The following is a 23,587-nucleotide window of genomic DNA, read 5'->3' as shown; positions in this document are numbered from 1 at the left end:
GGCTGCACAGCTCCAGCTCCTGCTCCCTCTTGTTCAGCAGCACTCTGGTGCCACACAGCAATGCCTACCTTCCTGAGGCATGACTGATGATACAACATCCCTGTCTTTAGCTGAAGTTGCAGTTCTTAGCCCCAACATGAAAGAAAAGCTATCAGAGGGAACAAACCAGGCAGTTATTGTGCAATGCAGTACAACAATCAGATATCTTGGCACAGATGTACACAACTTACAATCCCAAAGAAAACGACTGCACCATTGTTCAACCTAACACATTTTTTTGAAAGCAGCATTTGTATGTGATTTTTCTTGGTCTGTATCAGCTTCACTATTTACACTAAAACTCTTTAAGGGAAAGCAATTTAATATTTGAAACACAACTGAGGCAATGAAATGCCAACCACTGAAACTGTTGTGTGGGCCTTAAATATAAAATACAGTAATAGCTCTTGGTTGCATTTTATCCACTCTCATTAGAGTAACACAGACACACAAAGCCTTCTTGTCTGCTGCCCCAGAGCAGTGTTAGTTTGTTGGCAGACTGTTCTGGAGAAACATCCATTTCTCCAGCTAAAAGATTTTTTTTCGTTCATGGTCATGTCCTGGCCCTTAACCCTAATGGACCAAGGACCTCATGGGTATGTCTGGATTAGTTACAGAGCAGTATACTTACGGTGAAAAATTATGTACAAACCAAATAAAAACAAGTACCTACCTCAAGTACCATCTAGGAAAAACATCTGCCCCCCATGCAAATCTATGTAATTTTGTGATTTTATATTATTACAGTTTTCCTCACCTCCTCTTGCTGGTTAAAAACTGAATGGATGCACAGAGAGAATTCACAGAATGCTGCTCAGCCTGCAGAGGGGAGTGGGGGTGTAGGCAGGCTGCTGTTGCACTCACATTGGGAATAATAACCACCTTATGCACAGGCTGCACAAAAATTATGTGGCACTTCAGAGCCTGTTTCAAACATTTCAAAAGAGTTCGTTGTTTTGCTGACTCCTCTCTCAATCCCACTGTTCCCCAACATTTTAATGAGATTAGGACATGACACAGAAAACTGCTGATGTGGATAAGATGGTATCTCTCTTCCATCTCTAATATTAAAGATGTATCGAGTTTTTATTTCTTTTTAAAAGTATTATTTATCTGAACACAGAGACAACATCCAACTCCACCATATGCCTCTAAAGAGCCATTCTGAATTTTGGCACTGAATCACAAATTCCTCATGATCAATTATAGGATCCTGTGGATTTACCTCTTCACACAAAAGCATATCCATTTTCTTAAGCCTTTTATATAAAACACATGCACACACCATGTTAATTGTTTCTGTCCCAACCACTTCCTCTCCAGTGGCTCAGTCTGTAAAGTGCCATGATTTATTAATTCCATTTGTTTATACCACACACTATTCCTTTGAAGATAGACCAGAGGTGGTTAAACAACCTCTCAGTTAAAACAACTACAGAGGTTATACCCAACTCAAAAGATTTTGAGGGCACTAACAGTAAAATCCTTTGATTAATTAATTCCCCAAATCTGATACTGACTGGGAAATGCTGTTGACCTTAGGGGTGCTGAACAAGTCTCCAGTTCTTCTGAAATCAGACCTGCTTGTACTGTGGTTTACATAGGAACTCATTTTCAATTACTTGGTTTCTACTAGGATTATGAAATGTATTTGTTGTAACTGAAATGTAGTGCATTTACTTTAATTATTGATATTCTCATGTTTTTACTCAGAGCACTTTTACCCAGAGATTGCTGTAAAGCCTGGCAGTGTACAATGGTAAGAGGGATGCTACTTTTGTCAGTTTGGACAAAAAATATCACTCAACTCAGAAGGACTTAAAATTTACAGAATTTCTTGCTTATAAAGTTTGAATGCACCACAGAAATTTGCCTTTGAGTTTGTTATAAGTGCCTCACTAACTATACTGTTCATCCAGGTGGATCTCCAGCCTCTCTGGGAAGGCCATCAGCTCAGTCTTACAGAAGCTCTTGCACCTGCCTGTTCACTGAACAGAAGAAGAAGATGCCAACAGTAGCTCTGGCTGCTCAGGAGGGCAGATGATCAATGACACATTCCATTGCTAGCAGCAAAAGACAAAGATGCTCCCGAGCTTCAGCAGCCCTGAATGCTAAAAGAAACCCCAAGTTGAAACCAGGAGATTTTTCCAGCAAAACAAATAATTTCTACAAGGGCCTATTGTAGTGTCATGCAGTTCTTGTTCACTTGGACACAAGTTTCAGCTGAAACCTGAATCACAGCTCCTGACCAGCCAGGGCACTCAGACCTCAGAGGAAATCACCCTACACAACTCCCCAGCCTTTCATGTTATCTCTTTCTTTCATACTAAAGCCATGAGAACCCAAGGATAAAAGCACAAAGATGAATAAAAGCAGCACCACCATGACTATTACTGTAATGGATAGACTATTATTTGCAAGTGCACACATCAATACAAAAGATGCCCTCAGCTTGGAACAATTTAGCTTTATCAGGTGCTCACAGAACAAGCAACTTCTTCCTATCCTGCCCTAGGTTCAGCTAACTGGTCTGTTCTCATCTTTACATCTTGGGCTACACTAGCAGTTCAATATTCCACATATCCTAGTTACAGAAATGAATAGTCCAAAATTCCATGCGTTGTATGTAAAAGGTGAGAGCCACCTTCTAAGTTTCCACCAGATGGCACTGGCCTCCAAGCTAACATTAACCTTTAGAAGAGCAGGAGGCTAAAGCCCCAAATATGTCAAATTTACACAAGTAAGAAAGAATCTTCAGAATATCAGCTTAAGCATCACCTCACACCCTGTGTGGTACAGAAATACAAACATACTTCTCTTCCAAACATTGATCCACCTCAAACACCAAACTTTCCTGGAAAAAAAACAGCAGCTGTTCTGCCATACAAGGGATTATGCTTGGAAGTGAAGCCTGCAGGGAGCCCTGCAGGTTTTGCAAAGTCATGCTGAACAGTTTGCTACCTGAACTGCTGGGGAACCAGCAGCAAGAGCTACCACCACTAGCTTACTTACTAATTTTCCAAAACATCATCAATCCAGCAAACAGAAGGTGACACAGGTATTAAAATGAGGGGGAAAAAAAAGAATTTTTAAAATCTGAGGAAAATGCCTTGCTATAAACAATTCCAGGTCCAGAATAATGAGATCATGCCTTCACAATAAAAATCCAATAAATAAGTCAGTTCTTCTTAAGAGGTAGCGTGCCAATCAAGCAAAAACCCTGTTACAGGGAAGAACTGCCAGCAGCACAAGTTATTTTAGCTGACATTACTTCAGAAAAAGCCCACCATTCACCATCTGCTCTGGCACAAATTCTGAAAGCTAAGAAAGTTTCCAACATCACTGATGAAAGGAAAGCAGTCAAGATGAAGAAGTTTTTGTTTTGCTGTTAAAAAGAACAAGCATCTAGGACAGCTCACATTTCAGCAAGAACAAACACAAAACATAAGTTTTGCACATTTCATTAAAATCATTTACAAAGAACTACAGCAAGGCAGAGTGCGAGTGTAGGGAATGTAACACAAAACACAAAAACCTTTTACAAATTTTCTATGAGAAACAGGTGGGCAACTCCAAACTGGGATCACTTCAAACTGGAGGTAAGAACTCAAAGTTTTAAGGGAATCTGACCACACTCCAGAAATACTTTAATGGAAGCAAACACCACAGGAAAAATGGAGGAGCCATCATGCCAAGCAGAACAATGAGCATAAAAAAGAAGCTTTCAAGCATAAGCATCCATCTGGATATCAGAGGTTTGAAGTTTGGAGAGAGCCTCTAATCAAGAGCTACCTAGAACTCTAAATTCCTTTGAAATTTTGGATGAGTTCCTACAGCAATTATACCAATACCATGAGGACAGCAATGAGATCATGCAGGTGAATGAATTCCAATGCTATCCTCCATATTCCTGTGATTTAGCCAATAGTATAATGTACTTTCCCATTAAACACCTAGGGGAAGCAACTACTTTCCCATTTCCTCCCTAATTTTGTCTAGCATAAAAAATATGAACCACAAAAAAATCCTTGAGTAAAAGCAAAATATGAAAGTTGCCAAGTTTCATAGTTCCATAGTTTCATGGCAGGAGATTAACTATTCTCCACAAAAATATGATCTGACATTAAAGGTTTGAACTGAGTGGTCCATCACTATGACAAAGTTTAGACAAAACAGATGAACATATTTAACACATTTATTTCTCCCCCATCTGAAACACAAAGCCAGGATGTCACTGCAATTTATGAATGAGCTAATAATTGAGGGCACCTTTTTAATAGTCTGGAAAATAAGGCTCCAAAAATCCCTCACCAGTTTTCTTAGACAAAAGCCGAGTAACAGATGGAGTTTTAATATTTCTAATGACACCAGATGATGCTTTATGTGCAGTCATGCACTCTTTAAACAGTTAGTTCAAAAAATCCTGGTTTATGTTAAAAAAGGTTTACTTGTAATTTAATATCTTTTATATTTTCTCCCTAAATGGAAGAAACCAACAAGGACAGTTTAACAACCTCAAACCCCTAGGCAGTATGCTCAATACATGAGGTAGGATTCCTAGAACAAAAGACCTCACTTATTTTATGATCTTAAAAAAACCCCATATAATTTCTAGAGTTAATGTGCATCCTTTCACTTTTACAGATTTTACACTTACAAGCTTAAAACATTTCAACATTTCTGCTTTACTATCATCTTACTTTTCTTTTTTCTCTTTCTTTTTTCTCCCCACAGAGCAATTTAAACAGAATCTATTTATTAACCCATTTCAAATCCCTACCCCTTGAAGCAGGTATGATATCCCACAGAAACCTGGGTTTAGTATAACAACACTTTGGTTCCTCATAAAGTAGCCCAAAATTCATGCAAAGTTCAAGAACAAATCTTCAGACATAACAGGTTATCTTTTTTCTTCATCCAGTCAATTTCTGAATTCCTCTAGAAATTACACTATTTACTGCTAAGTAGATTCTTTCATTAAATATTCCCTTCCATTTTCTTTTACAGTATCCTAAGTCACAAATGAAATGGGAATGAAAGATTTGGGAAAGGACTTATCAAACAAAAAAACCTTTGAATTTTTTTCAGAAATTTCTACTTAAGATACCATTTTATGTTCAAATGAGAAGGGCAAACTGGAAATAGTGCATGGGTTTAGGAGAGTGTTTAGTGCTGTCTATTCATCACATTTCCATAGGTATGCAGCTGGCAAAAACCTTAATGAGGGCACACTACAGCAGTTTTCTAGCATCTGTCATACTTACCAGCAGATCAAAAGAGCATTTATCTGAGAGCATTCAACCCACTTGCACAAAAGCAGACCAACATTGGCCCAAGAAACAAAAGGGAATCTGTTTGAGGGTCTCTCTCTCTCATCTGTGAGTGCTTCAACGCCCACTGACAGCACTGTACAGCCATACAACAGAAGCCCATCTCACCAAGCTAGAAAGCTTTAACAGTAATGCTGAGGTCTAACTCTTCCACCACCAAAAAATTTATTTTTTTTAAATGCAGAGTGGGAAACAGAGCAATACTCCAAAACCTGGGTTCATTACTTCCGTTTTCCGAGTATAGTTTTATCACTTTTGATTATGATCACTTATGTCCTTTCCAGACACACCTACAGTCAGCAATAACCTGGATATGTTAAGTATAACAGGAAAAGGCTGCACCTCAAGGAGCCTTCCCTGCACACCTTTTTACTGCAGACAAACAAATCCCTGAGGCACAGACCTCTAGAACATGCAGACCAAACAAAGCACATTTTGGCTTTTCATAGACAAGAACTTTCACCGTTACTCAGTCTAAGTGACCTTCCAGAGCCTAGGAAGGAGGAGAAGCTGGCTCTATCTCCAAACATACAGTGTATCTATGTTTACAGTCATGTCCATAAATCACATTTGAGCCAAGAGTTGCCACTCACCGTCACAGACTTGAGAGTCATGCCGTGGTAGGTGCCCATGGTGTCAATCTTGAAGCCTTCCGTTTCTGCCAAGAGAAAGAAACTTCTGTAAATCCTTGTGAGCACAGCAGTGTCTTGTCTAAATGGCTAACACTGAATCTGTCTGGAGTTCTTCTGTCAAAAAACACATCTTGCTGCTGGTGGTGGTTTAAGTGCTGGTCCCAGTACAAAACCTGGGTAGTCTCTAGGAAATCTGCTTTCTTTTGACAGAGGTCAGTTTGATGTTGCTGCTTTCTCTAACCATTTAACATGGCTTATACTTGAATTAGTTCAGAAAGCTACTATGCCATTTTTTCCTACTTTTCAGAACTGTTTTATTTGCTACCTGAGTAGCTTCTAAATAGTACTTTTCCTGTTGCATGGAGAAATTGGAAGCCCTTCAGACAAAGGCTATAAACCTAAATCGTTGCAAGAATGTTACAACTGGCATGCGGCCTCAGAAATTCTCCTCACTACAAGATTGAGAAGCCTCATTCATATTCCCAGAATACATTATAATGCAACCTATTTAACCTGTATTAATGGAAAAATATACCTAAGAAAACAATTTACATGCCAACTATAAAAGTGTGGCCATTTTAGCTTGATAAATTCACTTCTGGAGTGCTGAAGAGTAACAATGTAATTCTCATATGATACAGAGGATATAATCTACATAAAATGCACAATGCCAGACTAAACGTTATAAAAAGGGGCATTCTTGGGGTGGGTTTTTGTATTTATTTTTAATCAGACTGAATTTATACTAAATGCCAGAAGCCTGCAACTGCCCAATGACTAAACCTGCTGTCAGCAGCCTATTTGCTTTTCTTCCCTGTCCCTCTGTTCTCAGTGATTTAAGATCAAAGTAAGCTCCTGAACAGGGCCAACAGACTCACAAGAAAACCTTTTTCCTTTTGTAAATTCCCTAGCCTCATGCAGCTACCATCACCTGATCCCATCACACAACCATCCAAACAATTTCTACCTAAAATGGCATCATAATCACCACTCAAACCATGATAAACAAGCATTTATTTGTATCTAAGCAATTCTGGGCTATTTCAACTAGACTTGGGTAAAGGTAACTGATACTGTGCAGAAACAGCTACTTGGAACTGGTATGTTTTTGTCATTTCTTACACCCCCTTCATTTTGTGCACCAGCCCGAAATCATGATAGACAAATAAGGCAGAACCAAAGCATGGCTCCTACCCGAGTCTAAAAAAAGTCCAAGAAAAACATTGAATTTTCAAACCCATTAGAGCTTCTTGCTCTCATCACGAGTAAATTAACTTAAACTGAAACCCAGACAACCTTGAAAGCCATTCACATGATGTGGGAAGCATCTGTGGCTTGCTCATCCTTTCTTCCTTAGATGAAGATCATCAGGCACTCAAAGGAAACGAGGCCAAAAAGTTTCCCAGATTTAAGAACTCTCCAGCGCCTATAAAAAGATACTCCAGAGTTTGGAACTTAGCATACTCCTCTCACCACAGAGACAGCTATCTACTTACTGAACAGTTTGGGCTTGCACCTTTTCCCCCTTAATCATGCCAGACCTGCCACCTGCTACCAAGCCAAGATGCCCCATGTCACTGACCATGTTTTGTTTTACAGTCCCCTCAGTTCCAGCTCTTCTTCAGCTTCACTTCCCAAGGCCATCCCTGCCTTTCTGCCAGATTAACATTTCTGAACTACAGACATAATTCTGATAAAGTAAAATGCAGGTACAGACACACATGAATTCAGTCCTTCCGACTAAAAAAAAAAAAAAAAAGCCACCAAACAACACCAAAAAACCCACACAAAAAACCCCAGAGAAAGCAGCCCAGCCTCCCTATAAAAATTGATACTGCTGCCCTACATAAACTGATAGGCATTCCCACCTTTCCCCTCAAGCCCAAGCTATAACTATGCCTTGAGTCTTAGCTCAGAGGTCACACCACTGGACTTGAATGGTCAAGATGTGGCTGCACAAACACTTCCATGGAGAACAGGTTGCTCTGTGACTATATAGGTCACTGCTGCAGGGCAGGGAGCATGTTAATATTTCAGGTGGTGCCTGGAGCCTTGTAGAATACTTGGCAGAACTCCCTAAATTGAAGGGATGTTTTTGCTGACTTGGAGTGATGTAAATCAGAGGTGTCTAATCTACGCTGACAGTTGTTTGTGAATTTCAGAACATCACCACCAGAAGAACCTTTATCCTTTCCAGACTGACCCATTATGGGTTCCTCAGGCCTGTGACACAGAGCATTTCCAACTATTTTAGTTAGATATTCTTTGCAAAGAATACAGACATCCATAGCAAGAGCAGCACAGCACCATGCTCTGTTGTGCCTGGCCTGCTGTGGCTTCTTTCCTCTCAGCACAAACCCTGACTTGGTAATTATTTCTCCATGTTTGTTCCCTGTCTCCATCAGCATTGCAAAGGAACAAAAGCCCACAGAGCCAGCAGCACAGTTAGAAAGTAAATCAAAGGGGAGACAGGCACCTGGCAGGGAACCAATCTCTGCTCAACTGCCACCGGTTTCATCTTTTGCAAAAGTCTTCTCAAGTCTCTCATAAAATATGTCCTGGTTCATTTAATGAGCCACAAACCACAGCTCTGGCACTCATCAGCTTCCTGCTCCCAGCCTTGCCCTGACCCTTCTTTCTAGCAGAACTAACTTGAATGAAGAGCCACTTGTTGCCTCCAGCAAACCCCAGTTTCCTGCCTGATCAACGTTCCCAGCAGCTACACAGGCACCCCAGCACTGTTTAGAAGCTACTCAGGTAGCAAATAAAACAGTTCTGAGAATTAGCAAATACTGGCATAGTGGCTTTGTGCACTAATTCAAATATAAGACATGTTTTATGGTCAGTGTGGGTACCCACCCCATTCCTGCAAACAGCCACTGCAGCCTCTACCACAGCTACTGCAGGGACCATCTCTGCTGCCTGCAGTAGGGTGGGACCATAGGAGAAACCACATCCCAACCTGCCCACCAGCTCCCCAGCTTCCTGCCTCAAGCCCTCCAGCAACTGGAGAAGGAGAGTTCAGCATCTCCAGCTTCCAGAGGGGGATAGGAACCCCCCTGAAGCAGAAACAGCAGTGACACATTTGTCAGAACACAGCTTTATTGATTCAATGCTCTCACACACACCATGTGGTATTGTACCTGTCAGCCAATCACTTCTCTTACAGAAATAAACACTGCCAGAAGCACCAGCCCTGCCCTTGCATGTCTGTACCATTTCTTTAGGTCTCAGTAGTTTGGGCACATCCAGCAGCACCCTCAGCTCCACTCACTGTGCACAGCTTGGGCAAACAAAACAAATGTTTCCAGGTCAGGGACTCCACACTTCCAGCTTCATTCCCACTTCAAAAATGGCTGAGGGTGCCACAGCCAGGTTAATGCTGTAAAAGATATTCAAGGAGCAGGCTGTTCTCCAAGGGCAGGCTCTGACCCTGCTACAGCTGCTCAGAAGCACACCTGGCATACCAGAGTAACCACAGGCCATAGTGAAGGGGAGCAGAAGAGAGAGAGACCCCGGGCCATGCCCCCAGCACTGATCAGTACAAACGCTGTGCCACACCCTCCAGGAACACAAAAGCTTCTCCTCTCCCTCCCAAAGCAGCTCCAACCTGTGCTGCTGAGTCATGCACCAGCAGTGAGCTGACCTGGTAATACCTGGCCAAGAATTAGTTTATAACTCCAGCTTCAAAATCCCAGCTTCACTGTGGTAATAGAAGCACTAAAAATGATAAACCATCGACTAAGAAAAGGGTATTTAAGAAAAAAGAGCCTCATAAATAAAGGTACCGTGATGGTATGACTTCAGACTATTGTTTTTAAGCTTGGAATTAGATTCAGAACAACTATTAAAAACTTACTGAGGGTCTTGTATACACTGGGAATTTTCAATATAATTATTACCAAGTTATGACTCACATTTCCTTTAGGCAGAGACCAGTTCATATTAAATGCTTCAATCACAGGTCTAACACTAAGGACTAAAAAAAGCAATCAAAGCCCAACAATAATTTTGTCAGGAAAAACTGTACTGCAACCTTTTGTTTGCCAAATAGAATCAACTTTAGAAATATATGCATTGTTAAAAACAATGACATCAACACATGCCTTAAAACTACATCTTGAGATGTAAACATAGTAACTAGAACTGAATAAACAACTCTAATCAATAACAACTCAAATAACCTATCATCAGGGTTTGGTTTTTTCTTCAGTCATTGCATGTATTATGGTCACAGTTTCTCAGTTCCATGACCCCAAGACTGGTAAAGGAACCATAAACATTTCCAGTGTAGTTTATCAAGTTGCCTTTCTAGCATCCCCATGTACCAGGCTGAGTGCCTTTTCTTATTTAAAATAATTAGACCTGGAAATGAATATAGGCATCCTAATGCATCAGCTTTTTGGACTGATGATATTCTCCATCAGCATTTGGGTGCATGTTCTGTTTCATTGCATATAATATTAATGCTCAGGGTACCTTGCATTTGCTTAAAGCCACTGCTCCACATCCATCTAGGTCACCCTGCACTTTGATTCTGCACCTTCTGCAGCTCCAGTTATCCAATCCAGCTACAAATGAGCTCTGATACATTACCAAAAGAATAAAAGCTTGAAAAAATACTCAATTTCTGTAAAAAGACCTGAATTTCTGGAAGGAAGTCAAGGGAAATAAAAACAGAACAAAGCAGCACATCTCAGACACTGAAGAGCTCAAGTTAAAGCCTTGGTTTGAATTGTGGATGAATAAGACTGAATAACCACTTCTACTTTCAGCTGTATACTCTTCATGCCCCAGATAGCAACACTCTGCATACAGCCTGGAAGTGATTCACTACCCCACTTCACAGCCCCACTAATTTAATCCCTGACACTGTCACTCTGCATGAGTTCACTGAGCACTCCTTTACAGTACTCTATCCTAACAAGTAAATTTCACACCTAAATTTCCAAGTTACACTGATTACTTTACAAATTCTCTGTACATTTCATAAATTACAGCTCTGTAATAATCTTACCAGTAATTAACACCAATATCAAAAGTTTCTCACAGCAATTTATGTGTATTGTTAAAGCAATTTATGTATTTTCCAGCACAGAAGTGAATGTGCAGTGCTGAAAGTTTTTAAACTAGCTAGTCACACCAAGCCAGAAAATACCAATAGACCACATTCTTTTTCCAAATGTGCATCTCTTGCATGTACTGTCTGTTAGGGGGGAAAAAATCATATGAATCTTAAAGGGAATGCAATAAATGAAAGTTTAACCAGTCAAACTAAGTCGGACCAGTAAAACTTCAGAACCTTTTATCTCCTTCTAGCAATTTACTCTCCTTGTGTAAAAGGATATCACCCAATTTAAAACAAAATAACTTATAATGAGAAGTGTCTTATAAAGAAACTTTCTTAACAATGTAGATGAGAGAGAAACAAAATGTTCTGGTCCAGTCACCTCAAATATGATAATTTCACAGTCCTCTGCTCCCTGGGCTTAGCACTTAGGACTGACAAACTTCTGGAAAATGGCAGCTGTGTCTGAACGTCCAGTAAAATTATAAATAAAATATAAGATAACAATAGCATGAAGTCAACAGCAAACTTGCCTGAAGGAAACATTTGAACACAGTCAGGAATATTCTTTTCACCATTATGGGCTGAAACCACACAGCAAGACTCTGTGATTTACCCTAAGTAGGACTGAATATTGCTGGAGGTTTTGGGGTTTTTTTTTGTTTGGGAGGGGAGAGGGGGGAGTAACACAACAGGAACACTCCTGGAAAAAGCCTTAAAGGTCTATCCTTGGAGCAGCACAGGGAAATTTGACTTTGCCATCCATACTGAGAGATGTGGGTCACAAAAATGTTACATCTGCAAGACTGCCATCCCAGCACTCTTGCACACTTGGAAATAACAGAGCAAAAAGCATGTGAAAAAAATCTTCTGAGGTAAAGCTACCCAAGAAAATGGGGGAAAAAGACAGAACGGCACCTGAATATTATCTAGTTATATCTATCTACCTAAAAGCAGAATAGCACCAAAACATATATATCAATAATGTATATTTAAATATCAAACATTAGGGCACAGAGGAGAGGACACAAAATAAGCTCCTAAAGCATCAAATGCCACATGAGCACAGGATTTTTAAAACCGGAACAAGATTTTAAAATTATGTTGCTCAAGAAAGCATGACCAACTGCAGTTTGGAAAAATTTCCCCAGTTGCAAAACACTCAGTAATAAACTGTAAAAAACACACTCAAGCAAGTAATACAAAGGAAAGGAAGAGTACTAGCAAGGTAAAAAGAGGAAGTTGAGCACAGGATGCAGCTCTGTGCAGTTGAAGAGAAGATATCATCACTAACTGCCAGCACAGAAGAAACCAAAGCAACAGCACCCAAGGAAAGTGACTGCAAGCAGTTCACCTCCTCACCTCCAAAACATCTGAGCAGCTGGGCAGGATGGGTGCACTGCCAGGCAATGTGTTCTTCCACTTTTCATGTGGAAATGTCCAGGATGTGCAATTCCTACTGCAAACAACATTCTAATGCACCACAGAACTCGAAGGATGTCAAAGGAAAGGTTTCTCTGTCCTGCCTGACCAAAGCTGCAGGAACAAGGCCCCACTGGACAAAAGGTGACCAAGCCCTGTCCCCGGGCTGCTGAGCAGTTCCACTGAATGTACCTGGAACTCAGTGTTTGCTCTTCAAGAACAGCACAACCACCCCCTCACACTGACTGTTAAACCACTCTAGCAGCAAAGCCTGTCCCATCTGGCAGGAAAATTTTAACTTAGTCTACCAGAGAGGCATCCTGATACATTGCATCAGAAATAATGATCCACCACAAGAAGCAGAGAAACTTGGCTGCAACTCAACAGTTTACTTAATGCATGTTAAAATTCCTAAATTTACTCCCTTAGCTCTACAAGCTTTGAATTTCTTATGCTAAGGACAAGACAGCTAATGGAAAGACTCTATTAAAGCCAACAAATTTTCCAAGAAAAACAGTTCACCTCTTTGCTGCCTAAACTTTAAATACTGTAGTATCATACAAAACTGAATCTAGGCAATGTGCCACAATCCTGCTCCAAGTAGAAGAGAACCAGTGAACTCTTCCTAGGATTTCAACACCTCTGAGGAAAGAGTAAACAGGTGAGACACAAAGAACAAAGCCTAGAGACACTGTCCTTGGGATTTGTGTCACTCCTTAGCCAAGCCCACCACTGTGCCCACTGTTACAAGCACCACACCACCCTGCCCTCCACTGTTTGTAGCCAACACAGGCAGTCAGAGAGGGAAAGGTGTGGGAACCCTTCAGAATGGCAGAAATCTCTAGGATTCAGCTTCATCATCAGTGTTATCCACCATCACTAAATCAATATGGATACAATGGCATAAAGACTGCAAGTTATTACCCTTTGAACTTAATTATCTTTTTTTTCCTTCAGAATTCTTTCCCCAAAGTCCCAACATTACAACTTTTCCATAAACAAGTGGAATTCCAAGTTCTTACTCAACTTATTGTAAAAAAAAAACAGTTTAATGAAAAAGAAATCCCTTACTTGATTTTTATTGAGGACTTGTCTGCTTGTAGTCTCACTTCTACACTAAATATTTGGGAGCCAAAGCTTCATTTTGAGAACAAGTAAATTAAAAATCCCATAAGGAATGAGTTCACTTGTGACAGAGCTGCAAGTGATGTGCATCATTCACTTTTAAGCAAATGACAATCTGTGCATTAATGCCTAATTATGACAGGAAAACTACCTATACTCAGAGTTCCAGTTAGACTAAATTTAAAAGGTAATAGTTTTACAACAGAATACCTAAAAGTAAATGAGATCTTTGCAATTTTCTGAAATTTATTTGAAGCCAAAGAAGATCTCACATATCTCTAGGTCCGATCCCAAGAAATCCAGATGTTAATTACTAATTCTATGTAACTTCCCTAAGTGAGGTACCAATACCTTTCATAAGTCAATCTCATGTTTAAAATACCTTCTTTCCAACACCTCATGTTTATTTCCAGTGCTAGCCTACACTTAGCTAACATGGCATTCTTAATCTATGTATTTCTTTAAATATCCCTAGAAACCTGAAATACAAAATTAACTTTGTGTGACTACACCAAATATAAGTAACCAGAAAGTTAGGGCAGAAAAACACTCTCTAGAATGGAGTGTGACACTGAGTTATTTTTTTAGGCAGGTAGAATATGACCTCATCACAAAAGAATCTTTCAACTGGAAAAATTGCCGCAGTTCAGTCAGTCCCATTTCAGCACCAAGTGAAACCCCAACACCACATTCTCAGAATCACACAATTCAAAAATGACACAATTCAGTAATGTAAAATTTGCATGACCTTCTGCAAGAAGCACAAAACCATCCAAGCACAACAAACAAAGATTGCAAAATAAAACCACAGCAAGACATGAAAGTGAAGTAACTGAACTTGTACTAAAAACAAGATTAAAAAAGCAATGGGGACAGGAGAAAAATTGCATTAGAAAGACAAATCATCACTCAAGTTCAATGTTCACCATCTCTTAAAACTGGTGAGACTTCTTCAATGTCGTTGATTGTTTCCATCTCCTCTCCAGGAGGGTACTTGTGTTTTGCACTGCTGTTCCCAGTTTGTTTTTTAATTTAAATAGACACAACTGGATAATATTTACTTGCAATTACTGGAGGCAACTTTTAGAGCAACTGTTATTGTTTGAGGAGAAAGTATCTATTTCATGTTATGCATCTGACAGTTATCTTGGCACTTGTGTGTTTTTTTAATTGCATAAGACCCTCCCCAAACAATTTTTTTTTCTCCTAAGAAGTTCTGGTTTTAAGCTTTCAGTTTGCTTCCTGAGAGGTAGAAACGATTTCTACAAAATAATACTTCTGGATTTTATTACTTGGAAAGCTGTCTTTAGGCATAGTTACAGCTCTTTTTTTGTCTTTTCATAGATTTGTGAAATAATAGCAAGGGAAATCCCCTAACATGAACTTGGTGACTGGGCAGTTTTGGTTCTCAATTATTTTTTTCTTAATTTTGAAAAAAGCATTGCAATCAACTTACCCTCTTTGCCTTTAAATCTTTCCTGATCATATCTGTTGTAGGCAGCTGGAATAGGTTGCTTATTTCGTAAAGTGGGATCCTAAAACAGGTTAAACAACATTTGTAAAACATACTAAAAGGTACTTGTAAAACATACTAAAAGGTATTTGGTTTTTGAATTTCATGAAGAGTTACTTAGAACTACTCAAGAGTATAAGACCAGTTCCTTTTCGTAGGAGTTTCACTGCATTTGAAAACTTCTGATGTTTCCATTCAATATCCACTTACAGTCTTACAGAAACAGTTCAGTACTGAATGCAAAGAATAACCTGAGGCAAAACTGAAATAACAGACAGTAACAAACTACATTATTAAAATCTCTGAGTTTTTGTTGTACTTAAAGAATTAGTGAGGAAAAAAATAATGAGGGGAAAAAAAGGCATTCTGGGAAAAAAGTTTTTAAAAAGCACCAATCTAGAGGCCCACTCAATATCAATTCAATCCTTTTTGTGGATGGCTTAGTTATGTATTCACATTTATTCTGAGTGGGACATTTGAATAATGCCATGCACAATTTAAGAAAGTCAACACAAAGCAAATATTTACATGTTGGAATTCATCTCGCTATTTAAATTTAGTTCTTTGTTAAATGCAGTAGCAGCAAAAACAAAACACAGTACAATTAAACAGCTTTTAGAGCGGACTACCACCATGTTCAAAGATACATTAGGTTTAATAGAACACAATAGTAAACACCACACTTCTAAACAAATCCTGTCTAATACCTGGAGAGAAGTAAACAATACAGTTCTAAGTCTGTCCTGATTTATCACAGGCAAAAGAAAGCTGGTTCGAGCTGTTCCCACTCATGAGTCATGCTCCAGATTCTTAAACATTTGCTACCCTATCTGTCAGAAAAGCAGCAAAACATTTCATTTGAAATGGCAGCCCTCTCATGGAATACACTTTTTGCAAATAGATGCAGCATGTGGCTAATGCTTGATAGATGCAGAAGCTAGCACTAGCAGATTCATCTCTCAGTAACAAGAGCATATTGAACTAATTAAACTAATATATTCAACTCTTTAAATACCAATAAATGCAACTTAAGTCAAAGAATAGCTGTGAAGTTATGCTTGAAAAATATGCATTTTTTGGAAGTAAACCAAAACAAACTGTGTGTCTAATAGTGAGCAGAGATTGTACTCTCACTTCCAGTGTCCCAGCCCTTGTGTCCAGCCACACACTGCCCTTACCGTTGGTGCTGTGTTTGGTGCAGGTCTCTGCTCAGGTGCTCTGCCTTCTTCTCTGGCTTTAACTGATTGAAGAATTGCAAAAATATTCTTGGCAAAGTTCTGAAAAAGACATCAGGTACCTGTGAACCTTACTGACCATCTGCATTTCACATAACCGCCCACATGAAGACACCACTTGGTTAACTTACATTTCACCAAAAACCCAAACTGGTGTACCAATTTTCTAAATAGTGATTTCTGACCCCTTTTCTGTGACAGGATCCAAACATTAACAGGGCTTTAAGGCATCATTGCTACTCCCCTATTCTTTAAGGCCCACACCTGCTAAATCTAACTGGCTTCATTACGTCACAAGGTAAACCAAACTCCTCTCAAAGCACTTGTAACCTGTAAGTTACAGAGTTAATTGTACACAATGTCTCCTATTAATGTCAATTTTCAGTAATGGTTCATCAGTAAAAGAAAGCTTTTAATCAGTTACTGGTTCAGAATAATATAAAGTACTCACAAAATGCTAACACTGTTCCAGAGTATTGTATATTGACACTAAAGTGGTGTTAACACTACTGGCATCATGAAACAAACACATGAATTACAAAACAAAGACTTCTGGGGTGAATTTTGTAGAAATCACTCAGAGAGTTGTACTGCACAGCTTCCCTAAGCCTGCTCACTTGACCTCAGTGAATATCCTGTCAATCCACTGCAAGCCACCAAGGGCAGGAACCGAAAAACCACCAGAAACCTCTTATGAAGGCAAAGCCATCCCCTGAGCAAACCCAGTTCTTTTGACAAGCTCTGAAAGAACTCACATAAAACCGTATTTAAAGTTCTTTTCAGTCAGAAAAATCCCAGGGGGAAGACTTTCAAGAACTGCAAGCCATGCACATATCAATTATAAAAGGATACTCAAAGTCCAAACTACAAGCTTTCACTGCAAATTCAGATTTCTCACTAACTGTGGCCTGGGCATCATATCAATCAAAATTCTTGTCATTGCTGTGCTTTATCACACACTGTCTCTAGGAAACAAGGCTACTCCATCTTCTGAAACTCACAAGGAGGAGCTAATTAACAAGAGGAGCAATGTCTTAAGAGTGACTGTCCCTGCGGAACCCAAATCTCCCAGTCACAAGGAAGTTGCAACCAACATTCACATCCATATTTTACTCATAAAACCTACAGTTAACATAGTCTTAAAGGGAGTTCTAATTTCAAATTATGAACTTTTCCAAGGCCTTTAAACACATGGCACTTTAAAAGTCTTAAATTGCACATCCTGGACCAAACTCAGGTAAAAACCCCACAAGGCTGTTTCTCCCATCTGCTGAAAACAAGCCACTAATAAGCATGGAATCAGAAGTATTCTTGCTGATATCTTTTTTCCACAGCATGAAAATGCAAGTCCCCCAGGGCCATGACTAATGACTGTTTGGAAGGGGAGAAAGCCAGCAGTGTTTTAACAAGCACTCAAACCAACATCATCTTCTTGCTGGTCACTGGCTTGGCCAGGGATATGGGATTATATTACCGTGACAGAAAAATGATTGAGCAGCAAGAGCACTGCATGTACCTGCTGATTTGTAAAGCCCTGCAGAGTTGAAGACTGCTAAGCTTTCATTGTTCATCCCTTCAGAGATCAGAATATGAATATCCATTAGCTTCTGCCCTAGATTTAGTTAAACTTAGTTAAACCAAGTGCAACACTTTTACTACCAAAAACTTACGATTTGAGGGACAGAGCAGAAGAGGATAAAAAACCCAAACATCAAAATATTTGTTTCTCTGCACAGATGCTCTATCCCTTGCCAATACAGTGACTAACACACATCAACTCAAGTTACTATCACTAGTGGTGATTTAATGCCAGAACGTTTGTGGAGAAATCCCAGGGCCAGTCAGATCAGACTGCTCTCATAAGGAAGGCTTAATGAAGTCACATCACTAACTAAATTTCTTTTGTATTAAAAATACTTCCATCACAATATATCACAGTTTATTCTAAAAAATTGCAGTCTTTAATTTCTGTAGCCCACCATAACCCTAACTCTCATTAACAAAGACTTCTAGTCATTACAGCAGCTTCATCAGGCTAGCAAAAATAAATAAATATTTTTTTAATAGTGATCATAAAGGATAAACATTGGTTTCAGCTTCTTTAAAAACAATTATTGAGGGAGAAAAATTGAAGAAAAGCATACTTCACCTCAATCATCTGACAAAAATAAAACCTTAAATCTAACATGTAAAACTAGAAGTATACACCCTGTTACACAATATGGCTTATGGTGCTTCAAAAGTTTCCTATAGCTAAGTTGTAACCAATTTTTAATCAAATTTACATTCTGGTGTTTCACTGCAGAAAAACATGAGCCTAAGAAAAAAGCACATATAATTTCAAAAAAACTCTTGAACTGACAGAAAGGATTTCCTGGACATGCATCCCAGGAAAATCAAGATCTGTAGAATGCTGTAAACATTGTCCAGACTTAGAGTAGGGCTGGAGAAGGAAGAATTGAGCCCTAACTACATTTCTTTACACATTTGCTTGATATGCTGAGACATGCTGCTAAATCCTTCACAGCCACCGGCAGACTGAAAGGCACGATGCTGTGCTGAAAGGCAATATTCCCATCACACATCCTCAGTAATTCCTATATATGGCATGACAAGGAAAATGAAAACAGCACTGAGATGGCCTCATAAAAGTACAGCAGAAATTAAAACACTGCTCATAAGGAACATGAAGTGATAAACTGTATATTTAAAAGAAATATTTTGCGCATCTAAAATTAAACACATATTTAAATCTTAAATTCAAATCAAAAAGTAAGAAATCATTTAAGGCATCACTCTCCTATGCCTTCAGAATACGTATCTCCAATTTGCAAACTGTTCACCAAGTTTGAAATTGATTTTCTCTTCTCCCTGCTCTTATAATTCCCAACTGCAGGGACTCCTGGTACCCCTCAAACTGCTCTCTGCACACCTTGGAGCTGGACAAGCCATGCTGGGGCACACAACAGGCACACCACCACACAGGAGAGTGCTGATCAACCACCTGAACAAACAGGTGTTTGTAATCCTGCTTTCAGGACAATGGCAGTTTAAGAAATTCACATTACATTACTGGAATTTATATTGCTAAACAACTAAGAGCACATGATGACTCTGTCAAGCTTCAGATTAGGGAACCTATAAAAAAGGCTGATAAAAATTGAACTTGTTACTAATTGTTCAGAGAAAAAAAAATCAGATGCTCCTTTCACAAAAAGTTAATCTAGGCATTTCTTTGTGTTCCACTCATTAAGTTAACTGTGAATTACTAAAGCAGAACTGAAAACATAGCTGTGAGTGGTATTTACTCTCTGTATAGCTGTGGACTATGCACCCTGTATACTTGTGGACTATGTGTTCAGTAAAATGTGCAATTTTCCCTTGTTCTATGTTATCTTCACTAAATTTTTATAGCAAGAATATTAAATGAAAGACAACTGAAACATGTAATTTGAAATGTTAATTCAGAAGTGTGAAACAGCAGCAACACTGTAACAGCCTGAAAATACAGTACAGCATAAAAGCTCAAAAATTCTAATCCCCTTGATACATAGTCCTAGTTTATTTCTCCTATGAATGCAGCATATGGAAATACATAATTTTTTAACAGCTATGTTAGAGCAGTGTTTAAGGAATTACTTTATAGCTGACCTAAGTATTCCTTCAGGAAACATAATGCTTTATTCTACAGCTTTTTTGGTCAAAGTCAGGGCACGTAAAGACAAAACAAGATCTATTATTACTCAATGTAAATACAATCTTTAAAATCTGCCCAATCTTTCCTTTAAGTGCTACATACAAAATGCTTGCAGTAGTGCCTGGCAGCAATAAAAGAATCTGCCTAGTTTTACTAAGGAAGCCGGTCCTGCACAAATTGGAGTTTGGTCACTCAAGCTGTCCTGTGACATTTGTGCACAGCCCCTCCAAAGCCAACCTCCTGCTCCACCTGGAGCACTGATGAGGACACCAGTTGCCCTTAGCCTGGCACACCTCTACTTTTGCACTTTGCTGTTCAAGTCTCACTGCTGTGAACTCCAGGAACGTGAGACAATTCTGCCACCTAGAGCCCACACATAAAGATGCTTTTACAACTCTTAAAATATCCAACATTTTACTCTCAGACCTCTTAGTTGTCTAAAGTGATGGAAATACTATTAGTCTTGCTTCAAAATGGTTTTCCAGCTAAATTAAATTACTGAAACTTCAATAACAACTGCAATATTAACCTCCTCACAGGTGACTTCACTAGTAAGAATGATCAAGAGTCAGAACAAAAGTATGATTTCTCACATTTACTTCAAATACAGCAGTTACTGTGAAAAGGACAAAACCTATAAAGAAAATACATGAATTTTAAAATTAAAATATGCAAGTACTAATTGCAGTACTAATATTTTGCAGGTGGTAACACAAAACTAAAAATCATGACCACCACATAGGTAAGCTACACATGTGGGAAAAAAACCCAGTTCTGCTCTTTAATACTTGTGTGCAAGAACACAGAAGACCATAAAATAACAAGAATCTAGAATAATTCAGATGCTGTATTAGATAAATTTGCAGTTGTAGGTTACATCCAAGGTAAATGCCACAGAGCAGGAAAATGCCAACCCCTCCAGGTAGGTAAGCTATCAACTCCAATCATCCTGTTCAGTTCTGTTCTTCTCTCACCATGCACACAAAAATACCCAGAAGCTGGGGGGTGACACAATGGGGAAATACCATCAAAGTTATGAAATTTAATACATAAAACTTCACAGTCAAGAGCTATGAGAGTCTATTCCCTTCTCTATGAACATCTTGTGTCATGAATAACACGGCATCAGGTAATCTTCCCAAAGAAAAGTACAGATAACTAGTACATTACAGCAGGGCTGCACTAACTAAAGATATAAAAGCTGAAAAACTATGAAGGCTTAGAAAGCAATGTTGCTCATTTTATCAAATTACTTGTTATACAAGATTTCTATGCTTTCAACACATAACTTAAGAAAATGTGCTGGATAGCCCAGTCTAAGTCTCTCACATAAGAACAGAGGATATATAAATGGAAGGATCAAGGCAGGAAAATATTTTACTCAGGCTTAGCTCATACCTTATTAGAAAAAAAGAACAATTTTATATTAAAAATTGTAATTTAGAATATTTTCTTTAATATTTTGTATCTAGTCAGCAGAGAAAATATAACTACCCAGACTGCAAGAGAATCAAATTCACCAGTCTGCAGCACTGAAGCAACAGCAAGAAAAAAAACAGACCATTGCTTCAATATGTCAACCTTGACCTTGTAAGTAATATACAGTTAAAGGAACAAGGTCACATTTACAGAAAGATACAATTTCATGATGTAAAGGTTACGAAACTAGAGACTCAGTTCCACCTAACTCTGATCCCATATCAAGTCTTAACAGTTTTTCCATTATAAACAGTTACCTGCAGAAAGAGCCCACATGCCCATCATTCTTAAATTTGGCACACACTTAACTCCATTAGAAATGTGTATACCTCAAATGCCAATTTCTCCTGTCCAACTTACATGGTTCTAGTTCAGAGCTTTTCCCTGGACTGTCTCCAGGCAGGCAGTAATGTTCAGATGCCATACAGGTCACTCATTGCCATATATGCCTGGCAAAGTCTTCAACAGATTTACACAAGGCTTAGGGAGGAGAAAATATTTACAGATGTGCTAAAAGCTGAGAAATGTACCAAAGCAGGAGCTGGACCAGGTGCTGACAGATGTGTAAATGCATCTGCCTGGACAATGCATCTACACCAGGAGTGTGCAGCCACTGTTCAGCTTCTCAACTGTAGAGATTTAAAAAGGTTATGTGCTATAACCTTTAAGACTTCCCATATCTTTGACAGGCTGGATTACGTTATTTCCTTGTACAGAGGGTTAGAGTTCACTTGAGAAAATATAATTCTAATATACTTGCAACTGTGAGAAAAGATAACTGAAGAGTGCAGGCCAAAATGTAAAGTTTTAGCAGTAACTGTAGCATTTTCCCCTGAACTGGGTGTGGCTGAGGGGGAGTTAATTCAGTCCCAGCTGCCCCGGTAGTACTGCACTGTGCCCTGGCAGGCAGGCAGGCGCTGATGCCAGCCCAGTGTTCTGGCTGCTGCTGAGCAGTGCTGACCCAGCCCCAAGGCTGCCTTCCTCACCACTCTGTGGGGCTGGGCACGATCTGAGAGGACAGCCAGGACAGCTGACTCCAGGCATATTCCCCATCACAGACATCTGCTCAGCACTAAAAGCTAAGAGAAAGAAGGAGGAGAGCATTTCTTGTTACAATATTTGTCTTCAGGAGCAACTGCTCAAGGTACCCAAGCCCTGCTCCCCAGAAGTGCCTGGAGATTTCCTGCTGCTGATGGGAAGCAGAGAACACATCTTTTGTCCTCCTTTGCTTCCCCACACATCCTTTGTTTTTAATAAACTGCCTTTATTTTGACCCACACTTTTTTTTTTTTTTGCATTTTATTTTCTCCCAGCCATCCTGCTGAGGAGGGAAGCAGCTTGGTGGGCACCTGTCATTCATCCAAACAAGATCAACCCACCACACTCCACAAAAAGAAAGTTTTCATCCTTTTCTTTCTTTTTTTAAAGACCATTGGAATGCTCAGAGCTGCTCATACCAGAACACTGGTTCATTTCCAAAAGTTACAAATCCACAAGGCCAGTATTAGTGAATTTCCAAGAATCCAGTTTAAGATCCCACCCAGTTACCTTGCTGCTCATCTAAGAAATGGTTCTGAGCAATCTGGGAGATAAAAAATAAATAATGAAATATAAATCAAGTACACCAGCAGTCACAGAAAAAAACACACTCTCCAAATACACCTATGAATGCTACTTAAATTTGTTCCCATGGGAAAAATTCAAGTGCCAAATACATTTACAGTAGAGATGAAATGAGGAGTTTTTCCTTCAGAAAAGGTTGCTGTTGCCTGCTACAGAAGACCATAAGAACAAAAGGATTTTTAGGAAAGAAAGCTAGAGGAAGGATGCAAAATGAAAGAATCAATTTCAGTATAAACAGGTTTTTTTTTCCTAGGTATTCAATGATTTGTTTTACAAAACAGCCTCCCATTTATCTAAAAACATGAATACAGCTGAAACCTATGCAGAGCACTGATGCAAAACTTAACATTTCAAACACTTATGATAGTAAACAGTCTATGTATGGAATCAAAACTCTTCCTGAAATTGAATTCCTTTAAACAAT

At 39.1% G+C, this 23,587-nt stretch overlaps 1 protein-coding gene across 1 annotated transcript in view; it reads right to left on the bottom strand.

Moving 5' to 3' along the window:
• Positions 1-23,587, bottom strand: part of CDC73 (cell division cycle 73) — a 101,569-nt gene that overhangs the window by 65,172 nt on the left and 12,810 nt on the right. The window contains exons 8-10 of the mRNA XM_058808405.1: positions 16,308-16,406; positions 15,073-15,151; positions 5,963-6,027 (exon numbers count right to left, since the gene is read on the bottom strand). Of these exons, the coding sequence (XP_058664388.1) occupies positions 5,963-6,027; positions 15,073-15,151; positions 16,308-16,406 (243 nt within the window). The remainder of the gene's footprint in view (positions 1-5,962; positions 6,028-15,072; positions 15,152-16,307; positions 16,407-23,587) is intronic.

Source organism: Ammospiza caudacuta, chromosome 7, assembly GCF_027887145.1.
Source record: "Ammospiza caudacuta isolate bAmmCau1 chromosome 7, bAmmCau1.pri, whole genome shotgun sequence".
Classification (NCBI taxonomy): Eukaryota; Metazoa; Chordata; class Aves; order Passeriformes; family Passerellidae; genus Ammospiza; species Ammospiza caudacuta.
The sequence above is the reverse complement of the archived record's forward strand: the minus strand, read 5'-3'. Positions and strand labels throughout refer to the sequence as shown.